General features: G+C 45.3%; 1 protein-coding gene across 1 annotated transcript in view; it reads right to left on the reverse strand.

Annotated features, from left to right (window-relative positions):
* Positions 1 to 797: 797 nt before the first annotated feature.
* LOC115764254 (homeobox protein cut) overlaps positions 798 to 21270 on the reverse strand; it is an 84979-nt gene continuing 64506 nt past the window's right edge. Inside the window, exons 5-12 of the mRNA XM_030707172.1 lie at positions 16218 to 16765; positions 15634 to 15812; positions 15333 to 15340; positions 14080 to 14181; positions 13110 to 13893; positions 4440 to 4741; positions 4255 to 4403; positions 798 to 4032 (exon numbers count right to left, since the gene is read on the reverse strand). Of these exons, the coding sequence (XP_030563032.1) occupies positions 882 to 4032; positions 4255 to 4403; positions 4440 to 4741; positions 13110 to 13893; positions 14080 to 14181; positions 15333 to 15340; positions 15634 to 15812; positions 16218 to 16765 (5223 nt within the window). The 3' untranslated portion in view covers positions 798 to 881. The remainder of the gene's footprint in view (positions 4033 to 4254; positions 4404 to 4439; positions 4742 to 13109; positions 13894 to 14079; positions 14182 to 15332; positions 15341 to 15633; positions 15813 to 16217; positions 16766 to 21270) is intronic.

Consider the following 21270-nt stretch of genomic DNA (forward strand, 5'->3'; position numbering starts at 1 on the left):
GTTGGTGCTGCTTGAGATCAAAAGATAGTTAAAACTTTTGTGTGCAACAAAAAAAAAAAAGTAATATTATAATAATATAGTTTTCTTGCTATGTTTTTGTTTTGTTTTTTGGAAAATAAAAGAACTTTTGTCTTGCCGTCAACATCTACATTTTGCTATTTACAGAACGGCCATGAGTTTCTAGATTTATATTGTATATTTATTGTTTATCTATTTACACTTAACAATGCGAAAAAAATTGGTAATTTTCATTATCATAATAAGTTTAATAATAATAATAATAAAATTCTACCGCCATTTGCTTACAGTCTTCAAGTCGTAAAGAAATCAAAAAAATCTTTTGCAAAATCTGCGCCTCAACAGAGTTTGCTTTTGGTAGAGTTTTTAGGTAGAGGTGTTGGTTGTGGCGAAGATTAAAAGGGGCGGGGATCGGGGGGCATTATATTTTGTATGGGTCTCGAGGGAAATGTTGGGATCGTGGCTGGGGGCTGGGGGGGCAAGTTTAAAGCCAACAATTTAATACTTTTGCGCTGCTCTCAATCGCACCTGCGCTTCGCATAGCGTCTCTAAACTTTTTTAGCTACAACTACGATAAAAAAAAAAAAAAAATGTAGAGCTTTATCAACTAGTTATATATGATGTGTATGTTATGTGCTATGTATATATCGTTATATATATATATTTGTCTCTATATATATGTATATAAATATATATATATATGCAAGGATACATATATATATATATATATATATATATATATATATATATCGAATTAGCCAGTGGCTAAACATTTTGTGGGGCCGCTGCCAAACTTAATCACAAGTAAACGTCATCTGCATTGCACTCTCCGGAGTTGCTGGTTCCTCTGCCAGTTCGCTGGCTTAGTAGTTCCACGCTGCTGTTGCCGGCGCCGCAGCTGCTGCTGCTGCTGTCGCCTGCTGCGCTGCGGCGCAGTGCTCGTCGGCGTCACCATTACTGCTCAGCCGACGCACGCGCACCAGTCGCAGCTTCTCCTCGTTGATTACCTTCAGCTGCTTTTCCGCATCGCTGGCGAGGCGCAAGGCATCCTCGTCCGGCTGCTGCAGCTGCGCCAGCGACGACTGTTCGTCATCGTCGTTCTCCTCCTGCTTGATGTGAACCTCGGGCTCCATGAAGCGCTGATCAATCTCCAGCTGCGCATGATCCTCGTGCTCCGCATCTGCATTGGAGTCGCCGCCCTTGACGCTGTCGGTCTCATCGCGACCGTAATCGGAGGCCTGCATGACGCAGACGCCGTTTATGATGCGCTCGCTGTTGCTGCTGGTGTCGCCGGCAGCGACGCCGCCAACAGCGGCGATAGCTGCGCCAGCTGCTGCGGGCGTGCCAGCGGCCGCCGGATTGACCCACTGTGGTGCCGCCGGCTTGCGACGCGAGCTGCGCGCCGCATTGCTCATGTAGGCGGCAGCGGCGGCGGCTGAGGCGAGCGCGGACTTCTGCAGCGCCTTTTCATAGTCAGATATGGGCGTGCTCTCCGGCTCGTGGCTGCCCTCAATGGACTCGTTGTCGCTCATATTGTGAGCGCTGGCATCCAGCTCCAGTTCATCCTGATAATCATCGGTGCGCTCGCGCTTCAGCGTTGGCATCGACAAATCCAGCCCGCTCATCTGCTCCTTGAAGGCCTGATTCAGTGCCTGCAGCTCATCACCGCCGGCGGCGCCGACCGCAGCAGCCGCAGCTGCCGCCGCACCAGCAGCCGCTGCAGCGCCCGGTATGCCAGCCAGGCTGCGTCCAAGCAGCGCGGCGGCGGCAAAGTACGGTGGGTATGGTATGGGCGCACCACTCAGACCCATGCGCTCCTTATGTAGCTCGACGAGACGCTGCTGCAGCAGTATGCGAAACTGGACGGGATCGAAGGGCGTGGCATTGGTGTTCTCGCGACTGGGTATGGGATTGTCCTGGCCAGGCTGGCCGTGGGGTACCTGCTGCTTGAGCCGCATGCGATGATTGTGGAACCAGTTGGTGATGGTGCGCGTGGCCAGGCTCAGCTCGTTGGCCAGAAACTCGATGGTGCCCACATTTGGATACGGATCGAGGGCAAAGGCCAAGCGCAGCGCCTCCTTTTGCTCCTCGGAGAAGAGCACACGCTGCTTCTTGCTGGGCGGTGCACCGCCCACCGATGAACCCACCGAACCCGGACCCGGGCTGCTTGTATAGAAATCGTTCGTATCATTGCTCGACGTATCGCTGCTGTTGTCCTGTTGATTGGGCCCGGTGCTGCGTCGGCGCTTGCTCGCCTCCCGTCGCTCGTTCTTCAGCAGCTGTAAACGCTCCACATTGTTGGCATCGCTCAGCCAAAGTTGCATGCGGATGAACGGCTCGCGACCCTTGATGGAGAGCATGTGCCAGGGCTTCGGTTTGCTAAGCAGCTCCGAAACAGAGCCCTGCGATAGCCCCAACACCGCCTCGCCAAAGATCTTCTGGCCAATGTTGTTGGCGAGCAGTGCCTCCTTAATCTTGGTGGTTATATCGTGCGTGTCCAGATCCTGTGTCAATGCGGCCATCTCATATACGGTTGGCGACATATGCTGATGCAGACTGCGCATGGCATTTGGCGCGTGTGCTCCACCATGCACCGGCATCATCATCGGCTTCTTCTCGCCGCTGACCGGCGTGGAGGCTGCAGCCGGATTACCAACGGGCTGGCCACCGGGCGTGCTGGCCGCTGGCAGACTGATTGCATGCTGTGGCGGCAAGCCCGGCGATGTCAGCAGCATATTCTGATGATGCAGTAGCTGTGCCTGCTGCTGTGCCTGCTGCTGGGCCTGCTGCTGCTGCTGGCTCTGCTGTGCCTGGGCTTGGGCCTGGGCCTGCTGCACGGCGGCGGCTTGGGCAGCAGCTGCCTGTTGCTGCTGTTGCATGGCCGCTGACATCGCGGCCGCTGCGTGCATCTGTTGCATGATGTGCTGCGCTTGGGCTGGCTCCTGTAGCTTCAGTTCGTTCATCATCTTCTGCATGGGTAGCGTGGCCTGCATCTTGTTGGCCAGTCCCTGCGGCATCTGAGGGCTGCCGCTGTAGCTGCCCGTGCGCATCAGCTTTTCGGGCGCTATCTTGTACTGACTGGCGACCAGCTTGTGCACTGCATTCTCATCCTCGAGAAACATTTTCATGCGTATGAACGGCTCACGTCCCTTCTGGGTGAGCATGTGCCAGGGCTTGGGCCTGGCAAGCAGATCGGATACGGAACCCTGCGACAGACCCAACACGGATTCGCCGAATAGCCGCTGTGAGATGCTGTACTGAGACAATGCCTCCTTGACGCGCCGCACAATGTCCTCCGTGTTCAGATTGTTGAACATATCGAACTGTTGCTGGGTAATGGGTGGCAGCACCGCCTTTGTGGGCCGCTGTGGCTGTGCATGATGCGGCGTAACCGGCGGCTGTGTGATCAACGAATTGGTTATGGATGCCATCCGTTGCAGGGGACTGGCTGTCGCCGCAAACTCCTCGCCCTGGCTGCTCAGAGCCGGTGGCAGTATCGAGTTGCTCAATGGACTGGGTGCCGCCGAGTTGCTGCCATGGCCGCTGGCAACCGCTGCGGCTGTCGCGACATTCGGATTGCTGCTGCTGACTGCGGCGGGCGGTGCTGGTGGTGCTGGCGGTGCAGGCGTATTGCCGCCTTCGGATTTGCGAACATGCGGCAGTGCAGGGAAACTGCGCTCAGCATCGTCGCCGCGTTCGCCATCCTTGGAGCTGCTGCTGCCGCTGTGCTGCTCCAGGGACGAGCGCTGTCCGTTCAATTTAATATCCTTGCCGGCCAGCGACAAATCCTGCGCACCGTTCAGCACCTGCTGCTGCAGTGCTATCAAACTGGAAAAGTTGGGAAAACTGGCGGCCTGCGCCTGCTGTTGCTGCTGCTGCTGCTGTTGCAGCTTAACGATCTCACGCTCGAATGCATGACGCATATTCTCATCGGCGGCCATTGCCGCGGGGAATGGATTGCCAGCTGCTCCAGGCATGGCCGCGGCTCCGCCAAAGAACGGCGACAACAAAAAGCTGCAACAAGCAACAAAAAAGATTAATACTCAAATCTATAGATTCGAATTTGTATATTAGATAGCATCTGCACGTTCATGATGCGGACGCAGCAATTGACTTTCCATACAAATCGTTCAATCAAGCCTCAAATTGACTTTCGTGCCGATTCTTTATGTCAAGCCAATCGGTTTAGCTTGCCACTATGAACCGGTTCAGACTTGAACTCTAAGCGACACTCACCTGGGGAAGGCTGCTTCGCGTGGAGTACGCGCCATTAGCTCCTGATAGAGACGCGCCATTTTGTCCTGTGCCAGATCCTCGTGACGCAAACGCTGCTGCTGTTCACGCTGCGCGGCTTCACGCTGTTCGCGCTGCTCGCGTTGCTGCTGCTGCTGGTGCACGGCAACGGCGGCGGCGGCAGCGGCCGCTTCGCGCTGCTCACGCTGCGCATGCTCGGAGACATGCAGCTGCTGTTGCTGCTGCTGCTTGATCTGATGCTCCACCTTGAAGAAGGGCGAGCTGCAGCTCTGTGGCGGCGATTTGCTGTCCTCATTGCTGTGCGTATCGTCGCCGGCATGGCGACGCTGATGCTCCTGCTGCTGCTGGGCGGCAACCACGTTGCTCTTCATCAGGGACGAGGCCTCGCTGAGTATGTGTGCGAGGCGATCCTCAGACATGGAATCATCGCCGCCAGCGCCGCGACCAGCATACTGTGGCAGTCCGGAATCTGTGCGAAAAAAGCGACAGCAAGGTTAAGTTAGGAAATTGGAGTGAGTTAATGTTGTATGTTGTATATTGATCGTAAAGTGGCATCGCCCATTAAACGTTATAAAGTTTATGCGCATTCGGTTTTTGCTCATTTATTGAAGCCCAATTGATAGCAGCTACGAGCCAAACCACACCAAACCGAAGTGGCCTGGCCAACGGGCCAATTAAGCCATAAAGCGTTCAAAAAGCCAGCGCAAATTTGTGGTCATAAAGCGGCGCAGCATTTGAAAAGCCACTCTGCTGCACTTTTGATTTCTGGCCACGCACTGAGCGAAAAACCCTTGACCAAAATATAAATATAAATGATATATTATAAGTCCAAAACTTCAGAAGTATGTTGAAAAAGTGAGTGGTTTAGCTAAAAATTATCAACCCTATGCAACAATATGCATAAATTGAACTGCACCTCAAACCCCGGTCTAAATAGAATGCATTGCGCCCCAACTTTGTTGTGCAGTGTACATAAATTTGATAAACATTTTGTGCATTATAAATTCCAAGGCAGCCACAGCAAATCCATGCCACCAAGCCGCCACATGAGCTGCATGCAGCTACTCTCCAGCCACCCGCTGCACCCCAACCCCAAAAAGCTCAATTATAACACCATTTGATTTTCAATCAACAAAACCGCGACCACAGACAAAGCGAACCGTGAACCGGAGCAACAAAAACATCAATGGAACAAAAATATAAAATCTAGGAAAGAGTTCAGTCACAAAAACAGAACGAAAAAAAGGAGCTGGATGGACCCTCAAATAGTTCAATGCAAGCGGCGCGCTAATTTGGCACGCGCCATGAAACCAAAAGGTGGACTGAGAAATAGCTGGCAGTTGGGGCTGGGGAGAACATGGAGCTGGGCAGGCCAAAGGCTCATCGAAGCGAGCGAGCAATGGCGTGTATGGTCCAGGCTGAATAAACGAAACACGAGTCGAAATGAATAAATGAATGTGAATTCAATTGCAATTGAAAGAGTACATGGCGTACAACAACAACAACAGCAACAGCAACAACAACAAAAACCATAAAAAAAGATGAAAATGCTTTGCACAAATTCAATTGAAATGAAGCTTTTTGGTTCCACTCGTTAAATGTCGCTGCAAGAGAACAAACGAAATAAAAATCGGAAAAAAATCGGAAAAAAATCGAAAAAAAGAATCGGGAAAAATAAAAACATCGACTGCTAAATTGTAAAATAATCGCACAAGTGGTTGAGCTATATGCCGCGTGCTCTTTGTGTCCTGCGGTATTTTTGTGGCTGCGAGCCAACAAACATCAATCAGCGCAATTGGGCGCTGGGAGTTGGGGGGCGTGGCAGCGCAACGAAATAACTGAAAATCGCTTTACAATTGCCAAAAGCATAATCGATGCCCCAAAGGAGCAAACACTTGTCCAGCGCAAACAGCTAGCGCAGGATATTGGGTTGGGTGAGGGGAGGGCAGGGTTGGACCAGCACAGGAAACGGAAATCAACACATGAATGACAAATGTTTGGTCGCCCGTTGTCAATTGAAGCGAACGATTTTGGGCGAATTGAAAAGTGTTTGCCATTGAAATACAATAAAGCTAGAAGAGCGACTGCCTCGGAGATGGACAAAAGGCGATAAAAGGGCCAACTACAATAGATCGTAACGTTTCGCAGAGTGACGACACATGCCCCACCGCTTGCCGAATGCCACATGCCACATGCCGCAGCCACAGCGTTTTGGATTTTACATTTCATCTATTTTTTTTTGGAAATTTTTTTTCTTAATTTTTTCCATTTTTTCATTTAAGTGCTTTTTTTTTGTTACTTTAGCTCTTGGTCATCGTCATCGTCGTCGCTTCATTTGGGGATTACAAAGTGTTTTTGTGTTATAAAGTCGAAGATGACATTGATGACACCTGGCTGACCCCACGCCAGGACAGACACAGTGGCCACATAGGATATGGGATACAGACACAGACAGCTTAAGCGCTCTTTAGCCGGAGACGGAGATGGTCTATGGCAAGTGGAACTGAAAATGAAACTGAAAAATGGAAATGGAAACGGAAACGGATCTGGGGTTGGAGTTGGAGATGGAGATGGACACAGGGCAGGGCAATGCACTGTCAACTGTCACACATAACCTCAACAATCAATAAGCGGCTGGCTAACACTTGGCTTGGGCTTTAAGAAAGGCTTTAAAGAAATATTTGTAAAGGACACATTGAACTGACATTTTATTGGAATGAATTTAACCAATTAGACGAATAACAAGTTTGGCAAATTCTGGCAAGGTCTTAATGGTGGCATAATTTAGAATGTTTTCTTCTAGCTGAAACTCTACAAAATTTCGTATAAACTATTTCAAAATTTTAAAATTATTTTGTATACTATTTAAAAGAGTTTTAAATTGTAGCTCAAATTTTAAACCCCATGAATGCCTATTGAAAGGTGAGTTTTTAAAATCTTTTAAACAACTGACAAAAAAAACAACAACTTTTTAAGCAGCTCAGCATGGGGCTTGCTGGATTTGCAGACAGACGCGACTTTTAAATAACGCAATGCCCCAACCTATAGATATATAAATATGTACATTTGAATATTTGTCGTTCTTTTTTTTTTGTGTGTTACCGTTGGCCATTTTTTTGTCTGTGTTTTTTTTATTTGTGTGTGTTTCTCTATGTGTGTGTGTGTGTGTTGTTTGTAATTTATTAGAGAGGAACATGTTGACCAAATTGTCATTCAAAAGGATATGGATTTTACGCGAAAAAATATAGATATGAGCTATCATATTCCATATATATATTTTTATATATATATATCTATATATGTATATATATTTGTTGTAGTCCGCACCAGCATTAGCCACCACCTGTGCCACAATTTGCTTGATGAATATTTGCCTTTTATAACAAATCAGACGAATATTCTCGCCAGACACGATGAGTGCTCACAGCAGTCCCCCCAGCCCAGCCCAGCCCCCGCAACGAGCCCTATCCCCGACCCTGCTCATTCAACTGTATATTTTGTCATTTTTTTTGTAAATATTTTTTTTTGTTTTGCTTTTGTTGAGTTTTTCCTGTGGAGTTTTTCCTAATACAATAAATATTTGCCAGCACACAAATATGTAATCATACTTCAGTCGCAAAAAAGGGCTTATAGTTGTCTGGTTGGGGCTGTGTGGGGTATAGGGGCGGGTTTGCTGCCACAATTGAACTGGCGCATTGAAATTGGCACACGCACGCAATTTGCATTAATTGCAAGAAAAATTTTCTAATTAAAATGCCAGTCAGCTGTGTGTGTGTGTGTGTGTGTGTGTTTGTTGTCCTGGCCGGATCAGAGGCAGGAGCAAGGCCGATGGCAGCTCTGGGGGGCGGTATTAGCAGAAGTGTCAATTAAAAACGAAGGCAGAAGCCCAGACAGTGAGATACACCTACTTGAGCGTGGATTGAGCTGCTTCAGTGGCTTTCTTCTAACTGAGCTGTTGGCAAACGTAGCATGCCAAATGAAGTGGCTGCTGTGGTAGGGGGCAGCAGCAAAGGGGTTGCCGCGGGGGCCTTCAAGTGGTAAGAGCTGCTTCATCAACAACAACGGCGCGCAACATCAAACGGCAAAGCGCCAATTTCTCAATTCCAATTGCTGGCAAATCATTCAAGAGGGAGTTGAAATTAGATTTGGGGCGCTTGGGTTGGGGCTTATGAGTATTTTTATTTGCAATTAAGCGCAAAAATATGACAAGAAATGTGCCCCTGCAACATGCGCTGGCTGGCTCAAGGTAATTTGCAAGTTTTATTTTCATTTTGATTTGCTGTGTATTCATTTTATTTTATTTGTTTTTTTTTTTCATTGTATTATTGTTGTCAAAGTTCATTACAAAGTAATTAGCCCAAGCAACACACGAAATTATAAATGAAAAACTGGCAAAATGAAAAGGGGAAATAAAAGTTCAGCAAGTGCAACACGAGCGCGCTAGACATGTGCAACATTTTGCGGCATAATGGCAAAATGTCGAAGACAAACTTTTGCCTTGTCTATCTACGCGGCGCAAAGGGCGTGGCATCAACTGGCTGCACATAACGTGTAGAAGCCACATTTGTGTACAAGCCATTTTTTTTTTGATATTATATATATTTTATAAATTATTAAAATGTATATTTATCAATTTGTTGACTTGCTGCAGCTTATTCATTTGCCAATTGAATGATTAGTATGGGACGTTTATATTTATTCGTTATGCACCTTTGATTCACTTTATGAATACAACTAAGCACGCAGCCAGTCAATGTCATTTTGATTTAATTCAAATGTATCACGAATTATTCATTTGCACTAACTGCTCTGACTCATTGACTGAGCTAACAACGAATTCGTATACCCTACTTCTATACACCTTGGGCGAAATCAAAAATTTGAATATTCATATAAATATTTTGTACACATATTTAATAGCATTTATAAAAATTGTTGAACGAGCTTTATGCTAATTTATGTTTATTAGATTTTCTGTTGCCACCACCCCCAATCCGCCACCCCACGCATGTGAGCCACGCCCCATTGTTATGCTAAGCACATTCCGCGCAAAGCAGCCGCTCCTGTTGCCCCGCCCCTCCCACCGAACAGTTCGCATAAAGCAATTTTCATAAAATCAAATAAAATAAATTACAATCAAAGCGAAAAATAGAAAATGTATAAAAGAAAAATACTTAAATTTGAGGCCAAAAAGCGCAGGAATTGATACGGCCCGTTGGCCACTTAGTCAGGCTGTGCAAGTGTGTGTGTGCGAGTGTGTGCGAGTGTGTGTGTGAGGCACATATTTCGCTTTATGGCTGGTGACAAATAATTTGTGAAACGGCGGCAAATAAAAGTGCCAGGCAGCGTTTCGTCGTCTGTCTGTTTGGCATTTGGAATGCTTTTGTCTTTAGCTCCTCGATCCGTTAGAGGCCCACACCCGGGTCTGTCCCGTCCCCCCCCACACACACACACAACAACTACTATTAATGCTCCCTTGCCACACTGCGCTTGCCACAATGCCGCTTGCTCTGTGCGCTAGCTGTTTTCTTTTGTCTTCTATGCCGCGTGCTTTTCTATTTTGGGCCACGCACTTTTCGCCCGACTTTTCGACTTTCGGCTGCTGATGGTTGGCTAAAACAAATAGACGACGTCTGCTAAAATTATGTGTTAATATGCTAGTATTATTAGCTGCCATAACGAGTTGCGTTGGCCACATTTGCTGCTGCTGCTGCCGACAAATACAAATATTTGCCATTACGTATACGACTTGTCTGACGGGGTTAAAATGACGTCGGGCTTTTTTTTCATTAATTCCCTGCCCACTTTTAAATTGTTGCCATGCTAAATGCAGTTTGAATTGAGCACTCAAACTAGTCTATTGTAAACTCAACCTATAGCGCTCTTTACCATCTCCTCTTCTTGCTACTTGTGTGCATATTTGTTGTGGCAAAGCCACATTGCAACGCACTGTGCTAACGCAGGACTGCCTATTGTGACTATCGATAACATATTGATACTGGTTGGGCATATTAAATACGGATTTCATTGCATATCACTTCAAATTGTTATGTTCCTTTAATCATCGATAGCGTTAATCGGTAGTACAGTCATAAATCGATCACATTTATCGATATTATATACATAAATCGATCATATTTGTCAGTTATACGTTTTTTTTTTCGCAACTAGCGTAAACTTTACTTGATTTTGCCTAATAAATGGCATTCCTAACTTTGTTTTATAACTTTTTCAATAGTTTTTTGCTCTTGAGCTTTTTTTGCTAAAATTTTCCACTCGCTTTGCCCGTGCGCCGTTTAATATGCAACAATTGTCGTCAAATGTTTAACAAAAACAAAACCAACAAAAAACAAGCAAAAAACAAGAAAATATTTAACGGCAGAGCAAACCAAAAACGCGAAAAGTTTTGCGTCAACCAGGCGGGCGGCGGTACTCCTGCCCTGGAGCTAACCCTACCACTACCCCAACCGCTACCCCTAGATGGGGCAACACTGGTTTACCAATCGTTAGGTAGCCGCCCTTGGCGTAACTCCGCATTGCAACTCGCAACTCGCAGCTCGCAACGCCCCCGGCCCCCGGCTGCTACTCAGCTGCTGCCGCACTTTGTCCAGCACAAAGACGACTTCAAACGCGCGGCACGTCAACGTTTTGCATGCCTCGTTGAAGGCAGCCGTTGCATTGCGTTTTTGTTGTTGTTGTTATTGTTGTTGTTATTATTATTGTTGTTGTTGTTGTTGTTGTTGTTTACATTTAATTCTACTTTTCGTTTGCTGTTGTTGTTGTGTTTTTAATTGTTGTTTTTATTTTTATTTGTATTATTATTTTTTTTAAATGTATTTTGTTTCAAGCCTTTCACAGACCAATTGTCACGGCAGTCGTCGCGTCGCCCCATTCCATTTCATTCCATTCCATTCCCACTCGTTCCACTGCGCTCGCTGGCGCTTTAAACAATTACAATTCAAAAATCATTGACGCGCTGCGCTCGCTCAACTTTTCAGTCCACAAACTGACTTCAAAGTATTGCAGCATGTTGATTCCAAGCATTATTATTATTATGAAAATATTAATTATTGTTATTTGATATTTTAACGATTTAACTCAAATTGTATGCAATTTGCGCCCTTATGCTAGGCAATAGTTTCATGCAACTGCAACTGCTTTAAGCCCCGACAGAGTATCGGCCTGTGGCATGCAGCTAAATGTCTATTTGCTTATAATTAACTGACAGCAGCGGGCTGGAGCGGATGGGAATGGCGAAGGGGGGGGGGGTGGGTCTAGGGGCACGGGGGTCACTAAACACATTCAATAGCTGAAGGAAAAAAAAAGAGTATGCAGCGCCGGCGTTCCATATGCATAAATATATAAACAGTTAGTTTAGCTGTCATGAGTAATCGTCATAAATTAATTGTCAACATTTGCATGCACTTAGACACACACACACACACACACTCACACACACGCACACACATGTGCATTGGGCAAACAGAGGGCCACAGGAAAAACTTTGATTAACTTTACCAAGCCGCAAGTCGCTTCGGTTAGAGAGGGGTTTGTGGCGGGCGGCTGTTTGGGGTAGGTGCGTGTTTGTGCCACACAGTTCGTACTTTAAAAATACTTTTGCATTGACATATTTGTAGCACCGCAACCCACCGCACTTTCCGCCCGCGGTTTGCACGTCTGGCATAGTTCTGTTGTGCAGGCCCATAAAATTGATGACTAATCAATAAAACTTAACCAAGACAACTACAAACAAACAAATCGAAAGGAGAAAGGAGAACAATCGAAAGGAACGGAGAGTTAGATATACGATTATACAGAAATTTATGGTACGTAATCGTTGAGCAAAGATCAGACTTCACCATTCGATTGTTGGTTGCCCAGGTCCGCGGTTCGAGTTGTAAACAAAAATTGTTACGCCTAATGTGCAAATTTGCCAAAATTTATGGCGACAGGCGAAATGGTTGCATGAAATGCATCCAGTCGTCGCCATCGTTGTTGCCCGTTGGCACGTTGATTATACGCAAAAATCAAAAATAATTAAAATTTCACATTTTAATGTTTTGGCCGCAAGCCAAGAAAATTCAAATGAAAACAAAATAACAAAAACACGCGCGAAACAAGCAAATATGGCAGGAAAGGGGGGAATGAAATGCGCAGTGTTTTAATTTAACTGCTTGAATTTCAAATTATTTACTTAAACTAAGCCAACCATATGAAACACATGAGCTTAGATCAGTTGCCTAATTTCAACAAAGAAGCAACTATATGGAAGAGGCAAGAAAGGTTTATATGAAATGGAATGAAGGAATAACAAATTGTGTTTCAAGTCAATTGTTTCAAACTAATGGAACGAAACGGAAATGAGTCATGGGCATTGGCCCAGACTGGGCAAAGAATGCCGAACAATTATTTAATGAAATAATGCAAAACAGTTAAGTGGATAGTTAAAGGACAAAACCTTATATTAAGATTTGGTTTAATCTAATCCATCTATTCGAATTGAATATTTTATATATATTTAAAGAGGGAAGAATGGAGCTGACAATTAATCGTAAGAAATTGTCAAGTATTCTTTAAATTTTCCCTGTCTCAACATGGAATTTATATCAGCTCGCAACAAACGAAGCTCGTAGCAAGCAGCAACTGTCAGCTGTCAAAACTGTTTTGCAACAGTCTGGCCCCGCTGTGTGCGACAACCTGTCAACTAATTAAGTTGTGCTGCGTGTCCGCTGATAAAAGCTAAAAACTAACTAAATCTAGTAGCTGCGACTAATTAGCTAAGCAACACAAAAACAAAAAAAATAAATAAAAATGACTAAAAACGGTTTGGCACTCACCTTTCTTGGGTATGAGGGATTTGAGCAGCATGACGGCATTATCATCACAGGCCCAGGCATGCATCTTGCGGTAGCTGTCACGACCTTTCTCGGTCAGCTTATCCCAGGGCTTTGGCTTGCTCAGCAGCTCGGAGACGGTGCCCTGGGACAGGCCCAATATGTATTTGGCAAACAGACGCTGCCCGATGTTGTGCACGGAGAGCAGCTCGCGTACGCGCCTCGAGATGTGTAGCGTGTCGAGCGCTTGGTTCGCATATTTGTCCATGTTGTAGCGCAGCATCTCCTGCAGCTTGGCCTCCATGGGATCACCTTTGGGTATCAGGGATTCACCCAGTCGGCCGGCCATCGATACGCCCGGCTGCAGTTGCAGCTCAGCATCCGCAAACCGAAAATGCGCACGGGCATCCTGGCCAGCGGCTGCTGCGGCCGCAAACTGGAATGCCGGCAGGCTGGGCAGATTGGGCAGAAAATTGGGTGCACCCAGTGCGGCGGCATGCTGTGCATGTGCAGCCATCGCCGCGGCGGCAACTGCCGCATTCGCGTTCGGCGTCAGACTGTTATTGTTGTCCTCGGCAACGACATTGGCAGCGGCCGCTGCCTGCAACAGCGACTTATTGCCGTTCAGCGTACTGGCAATGCTGGCTGCCAGTTGGGCGGTGCTATTTGGCGTGCTGTTGGCGCTAGATGAGTTCGAGTCGGCGCCATGATGCAGATGGTGTCCCGCATGCAAAAGCTGTCCATGCGAATGGCCATGGTGGTGGCCATGATGATGATGATTTAGTGGATCGCTGCCGGCTGCGCTGCTGTTGCTGCTATTGCTGCTGTTGTGGAGATGTTGCTGTTGATGCAGTTGTGGCTGTTGCTGCTGCTGCTGCTGCTGCTGGAGCTGGTGCTGTGATGCGGCATCTAGGCGTGCGGATTTAGAATTGGAACAAGAGGAGTGATTGGCATGTGAGAAAGTTGAGTTAACCAATTGACTGAGCAGCACAGTGGACGAGGGTCCATGTTGTTGCTGTTGATAGTGTTGTTGTTGTTGCTGTTGTTGTTGTTGTTGTTGCTGCTGTTGTTGCTGCTGTGGCGGCGGAGGCGGCGGCGGCGGCGGCAACAGTTGCTGCTGCACCGCATTGGCATTTTGATAAATTGTTGGCGTTTTGCTCCCTGTTGCAGCTGCTGCTGTTGCTGAGCTCGTTTCAAAGCCACGCCTCCAATAGCTATTGACCAGCTGCTCTTCCAGCGTTTGGCCAGCTGCGGTCTCAGTGGCTCCCTCATCTGCATCTAAGATTTCGATTTTGGGTTGCAAATTGGTCTCGGCCAATGTTTCATTCTCAGGCGTTTCCACAATGTTTTTGTTTGTTTCTGGATTGGCAGTAGCTGTAGCTGTAGCTGCTGCTCCTGTAGCTGCTGCTGCTGCTGCTGTTGTTGCTGCTGCTACTGCTGCTTCTTCTACTGCCACATGATCAGCTGTTGCTGCGTCTACGGCTTGTTGTTGTTGCGGCATTTCTGCGGGAAACAACAAAAAAGTTGTGCCTTTTGTTGTTGCTACTTATTTGCAATGATCTATCATAAAATACTTTTGTTTGTTTTTTTTTTTTGTTTTTTGGTTTTTTATTTTATTTTGTTTATTTTTGTTTTTAATATTTAGTATTTGTTTGGTATACTGATTTCAACAACATCCATGGAACAAAACGCCAAAAATTAATCAAAAGTTTTTTTTTTAGATTTCTTTTCAATATTTTTTTTGTTTGCCAACAACTTTTCGCTTGCCAATTCGTACAACAAAACAACAAAGAAACTGTATGTGTGTATGTGTAATTAGAGGCTCATAAATATATATTGATATATATGTGTATATGTATGTAGTACAAGAGAGATAGAGAGAGAGAGAGAGAGAGAGAGAGAGAGAGAAATAGATAGCACTGAAGCGTGTTGTTGTTGATAAACACAAAACAATAATAACAATAAAAATAATAATAATTGTAATAATTATAATAATAATAATAATAATGATGATTGTCAACTGTTGTGTGTGGCTTTCATATATGTATGTCAATATGATCGATAAACATGCAGAGCAACTCAAAGTGTATAAAACAACAATTAACAACAACAACAACGACAACAATGACAACATACGCAGACGTTTCGATGCAAATATTGTAAAAATTAAAAAAAAAAAAAATTACCACAAAGAATATAAATAAAGTAAGAGAGAAAGGAAGAGACGAATGCGTCTGCCTCAACTGATCGTCGCTCAGTTTTGTTCGCTTGTTGACAGCCATAAAAATTGGCGCCGCAGTCTGTTGGCGCCGATAAGAAAGTTACGAACGGTACGATGTCCCGTTAGTTAAATAAGCAAGAGCAATAATATGGCCCCCGCCTGGGCGCCGTTCGGCGGTAGAAATCAAAGCGAACGCTTGCAACAAGCGACAAAACAGCAGCGCGCATGTGAAACGCTGTGGAACGCGAACGAACGGAATGGAACTGTACCGTTTGCTGGTACAGTTATGGCATTTGTTATACTCACCATCGCTGGCTGGATCGCTGGTGCCATTCTTGAGCGCCTCGGCGGCCAGTGCCTTGGTGCGTTCCAGGAGCAGAGCTTGGAATTTGTTGGGATCGTTGGCGCAGGCAGCGGCTGCTGCGGCCGCCGCGGCTGTGGCAATGGCCGACTGTGGACTGAGTACATTCAGGTCCAGTGGACTGCTGCGGAAAAGAAAATCAAATGGAAATTTAATGTTAAATTGTTTCTAAGCGGGCGCAGTTTGGGATTGTCTATGAAATGGAAATGAAACAGTTATAGGTTAGTTTTGCGTTGAAAATGAAACAAGGTAGTTTGCTTTTTACGATTGTAATCGCAACTATACAAATTACATCTTTAGCTTAGGTGAAGTTTGAGGTTAGGCATGAGTTGGAAATGAAACGAGTTAGTTTGCTTTCAATCGCAGTTTGTTTAGGTTGCGATTGTACTTGCAGTCATTTTAGTTGCACTTCTAGCTTAGGTTAAGTTAGTGGTTAGGTATGAGTTGGAAATGAAACAGATTAGTTTAGTTTTTTAGGGTATGCTTAGGGTATGCGCGACTTGAGTGAGTGCCTATGATGTTTACTTACTGCTGCTCTTTTTTGATTTTCAGCTCATTGCTTTCCGCTGTGGCTGTGGCATTGGACATTTCGGCATCCTGCTCCTCGGCATCATCCTTATCGGTTGCATCGTCGATCCGATTGTTTACCATGGCGGCATGTTGCTGCTCGCTGTTGTCCATATCCTCATCATCGTCCGCATCGCGCAGCTCATTATCATGATCATTGTCATCGTCATCGTCATCATCGTCGTTGTGCTGATGGGTCGATGTTAGTTTTGTTTTGAATGCGTTGTTATTGTCGCTGCTCTGGCTACTGTGATTGTTGTTATTGTTGCTGTTATTATTGTTGTTGCTGTTGCTATTGTTGTTATTATTTGTTGCGGCTGCGTTAACAGCGGCCGCCAATGCAGTAGCCTCGGCGAGTGCCTCATTTATCTGTTGCTTATCCAAGCGCGCTTCCAAACGCATAATATGCTGTCGCTTCACCTCCAAATGCTCTTCGAGCCTCTGGATTTGTATCAGGTGAGTTTGTTCAAGAGCGCGCAGCCGTTGCAACTCATCCAAAAGTGCTTTAATCTGCAATAGATGAAAAGAAAATGCAACAATTCATTATTCTGTGAACTTAAGTGGAGTGGGCATATCTATAATTCGTATTTCGCATTATTGTCTTTTCTTGCTCTACCGATCACAGCGCTGCCAGTGCATCGTTTGAGAATACCGCATAAAGCGGAATCAAAAAAAGAAGAGCATATATTGGGATAAATAATTTAGTAGGAACTTTTATTCAGTTAGGAGAGATTAAAAATGAGACATGACGAAGGGTTTTCTTTTTTTTGTGCTAATTTTCAGAGCTTTTCGTTTGAGTTGACAATCAGTAGTTGATAGACATTTGAACTTTGAGGCAAGGGAAAGCTGCGAACTTTTTGCTTGCATATTTTGCGGCAACACCGCAAAGGTTCTTCTTTTATTTTTTTAAATGCATTTTTTTTTTAATTTGCACACATCAATACTTATATGCGTGCAAGCAGCTAGAAGGCAGGGCGGGTCTGATACAGAGGAAATCGCGTCGCGTCGCATCGCATCGCATCGCAACGGAACGCAACGCAACGCGTCGTGTATGTGCAAAAGTTCGAGAGTTATAAAATAATTTTTAATAAAATTAACAACGAGTACGTCGACGGCGACGTCGCTGATTGCCTGTGACTCAAGTGAAGCTGCTGGCAACAGGCCACAGATACAGCCACAGGTGTACAGGTAAAGGGCGGCAGAGCGAGTTAAGGGGTAAGAGGGGATGGTGGTGGCAAAGGTACACAAGTACATTGCAGACTGGGGGCTGGGTACGGTTGAATGCGCCTCCAGCGAGCGTTTGAGTTTTTGGAACTTTGTTTGTTTGATGAAAATATGATAATTGGCAAATTTGACAAGGGAATTTTTCTTAAGTGCGTCAACGACAGCAACGTGAGAGACGTGTGCGCGACGTGTGCTGTGCCAGGAGGGGCGTGTGTAACTGCAGGAGGCGTGGCGCCGCAACAAAGTTGACAAGATAAAGTTTTGCGCCGTGCGGTATGCAACAAAATTTTTTAATGACAGCCATCTGGCTTGTGTGTGTGCGTGCCTGTGTACGCATGCGTGTGTGTATTTCTTATTATGTGATTAAAATTAATTTAATGGCGCGGTTTTTAATTGACGCATATGCCAAAGGCAGCCTCTACACACAAACTTGTACAGCGACTTTTTGCGTTAACTGTACACCAGGAGTTGCGATACGAGAGAAGAAGAAGCAACGGAAATAACAGTAGACAGGACTCAAATCAACATAATGCCAATTGGTAATTTGCGTGTCATTGCGTTATTTGTGTGCCACATTAATTTATAGACATATGACAAAAAAGTTGATTGGCAAAACTTTTGCTTTATTTATGTATTTTATCAATAAAATAACGCAAATGTGCCAGATTATGATTATTGACGGCAATAGAGGGCAATAGAGGGCGGCCACCGAAACACATATGCAATAACACATAATTGGCATTAAAAACGCATCAGCATAAATATATATGTATATAGATATGCATGTTAATGCGCATCGAAACATGTGTCCTTTAGCTGGTTTTGTAGAACATGTCATGCCTAGAAATGCTAAGCAGTTAATTTCATTATCAATCAAAAGGCAGCTCACATACCCTGCCCTCTATCCAACTAATTGCGGGGTCTGGGGTTGCGTGTTCGATTTTTCATTAGCATACAAGACATGTGAGAGCTGCTAAGGACAACAACCCCACTGTTAAAAGAGGAAGTAGCATATGACACAAGACGACAGCGAGGACAACAACGACAATGACGATGACAACGACGATGACGATGACGACGACGACGACGAAGACTCAAATTAATTGCATAAAAATGTTGTATACCCCATATAGACCTATTCAAAAAATCCCTTCTGGCTGGCATCTAATTGCCAACTCAATTGAGTCGCCCCACCTTTAAAAACTGGGAAATGTAAAAAATTTGTTTTGTTAAATAAACGCAATTAGCATGCGGCGCAAGTGTACGGGTATGCCAAGGGTTGTGCGTGGGTGCGTGTGAGTGAGTGTGTGTGTCTCTGTCTTAGTGTGTCTTACACACACACACACACACACACACACGAGCTCATTAATAATCAACTGCCATACACACACTCACACACACACACACACATACACACAAGCGAACGCCTTCAAACTACAGTCTAAAAGGTTTAAAAATTGAAATCTGGCAACAGCGCCTGCTGAAATGCGGCAACGCTGCACAGTACTTAGGTAAATATTAATAGATGAGTGCATCTACATATTTTTGTCATTTCGATTTGATTTTGTTTTATATTTTGAAGAGCAGCACGATTCGGCGGCCAGCGGCAGCCGGCAGGCGGGCGGAGGCAGAAGCTGGAGTTTTCAGGCACTGTTGAAGAATTATTAAAACGATAAATCAACTTTTTGGGGATTTTCGACACAACTCAAAAATCATTTGCAACCCTTTGCGCCAAAAACTTTTGCCTGTCCAATTCGTTGGCTGCCTGTGGCTTTGGCTCTGCGGCTCACTGGATGCCCATATATACGAAACGAAAGTAGAAGTCGGTGGTTAAGAGGTGGTTGGGTGGGAGGGGTTGCAACAACTACGTAGCAATCAAACAAAAACTATGAGATGAATGCTGTGAAGGGACGCAGCGCGGGGGGTTGCTATACACAAAGTATTGACTATAAAATTATGAAAATTTACATTTTTCCAACAATGGGAATAGTTGAATATTTTGGTAAGGGACTTTTGGACATTGACTGACAGTTCAGGCTGCTGCTGCCTACATGCGTGTGCGTGCGTGTGTGTGTGTGTGTGTGTGTGTGTGAGTGGCAGAGTGTGTGCCCAGCTGTTAATTGGCGTTGGTTTGTTACTTGCCCAAGAAGTGCATGTTGTGTGTAAAATAGACAGCGATATTCAGCTGATAGTCTATAACTGTATACATATATGCATATATTTATGTATATATATATATATATAAAATATAATAGAACAACAACCCTTGTGTTGTTTTTTTTTTTGTTGTGCAAAGGGTTGGGGCTTTTGCTGGCGGTGGGGTAGCTGTCAGAATTGTAAAAAGTTGCGTAAGTTATGCAAAAATAGACACAGACACACACTCACACACACACATATGACAGTCAAGCGGGCCAAGTGGTTGGGGAGCTGCCTTGGGTTTGGGGCTACGGATGGAGCTGGGGGATTGGTGTCCCAGGCAGAGACATTAGCATAGAGCCAAAAGCAAACGATTTGTAATTAACAAAATTGCCAGGCAGCCAGCGCGACGACAAGCAGGCAGCCAGGCAGGCTGCCAGCAGCCCCAAACAATTGACAAAGCAGTCAATACACATACGCAGACACACACGCACATGCACGCACACACACACAAAAGCACAAGACAACAGCAACAACAATAATAATAACAAACACTCGAAGGCAAAAGACGTTGATGGGCGAACACACACACACACACACTTGCACACACTCGTAGGCACAACAAAATGTGGCAGCAGGTGGGCGAATTGCTTGGGTCGATGCATAAAACGCCAAAAGGAATTAAGATGCTCTATGTATGTGCTGTGTGTGTGTGATTGCCACATTCATTCATATGGACTAGGGTAAAAAAGGGTTTAATCAGCGAACAGCAGCAGCAAAAACATCTCAGAGCTCACATATACAAGCGACCAATATACAAATACAAATTAACAATAAGCAATCAAAGACACAAGCACACACACATTCAGAGAAGAAGCTGCATGTGCGTGTATTATACATATATAAAAATTGTTGTAGCAGCCTTTTAGGCACGCCAGCTGCCAATGCCAAAAGCAACCGTCAAAGGAATTAAAACTCATTCGGGCATAAAAATTTAAAAATATATATGCATATATATGTATATATATATATATATAGAGATATGTATGTAAATAAAGCGAGGCATAGAGACAGCACACAATACAAAGAGCGTGCGAGAGAGAGAGAGAGAGCGATGCAGAGCGAGTAAAGGAAGCTAGCTTGGGCGCTATAAAAAAGGGGTTACTTTTCAAGCAGTCAGCTAAAGAGGCTTCGACTGCTGCTGCGACAGACAGTGGGCGGAGGTGTGTGTATGTGTGTGTGAGTGTGGGGGGGGGGGGGGGTTTGCTGTTAATTTCCAAAAAGCCAAAAGACAAATGAGTAAAGAGCAGCAGCAGCAGCCGCAGCGTCGTTTTTGCCATCTCAATGTCGTGTTTTTTCAATGTTTTTTTTTTTCTGCTGTTCGTTTGTCATTGATTTTTGATTGTTTCAAGTGTTGCCAGCAAAAGGGGTAGGAAAGAGGCCGGTGGTGGAGGGGGCGGGGGGTGTGAGCTGTTGCTGCGGCTTAAAGTCTGCCAAGTGCACCCCAGAGCTTTGACGCCAAAAGCTTTTGTCGTAGTCTTTATGATTGTTGTTGGTGCTGGCAGCTGGCAATGCCCAAGTTGGCAATTTGCAACAAAAGACAACAATGCAACAACAAAAAAAACGCGGAGTAAAAAGAAGAAGAGACGCAAAGG

This window comes from Drosophila novamexicana, unplaced genomic scaffold (assembly GCF_003285875.2).
Source record: "Drosophila novamexicana strain 15010-1031.04,08,12 unplaced genomic scaffold, DnovRS2.1 tig00000820-arrow-pilon, whole genome shotgun sequence".
Taxonomy (NCBI): Eukaryota; Metazoa; Arthropoda; class Insecta; order Diptera; family Drosophilidae; genus Drosophila; species Drosophila novamexicana.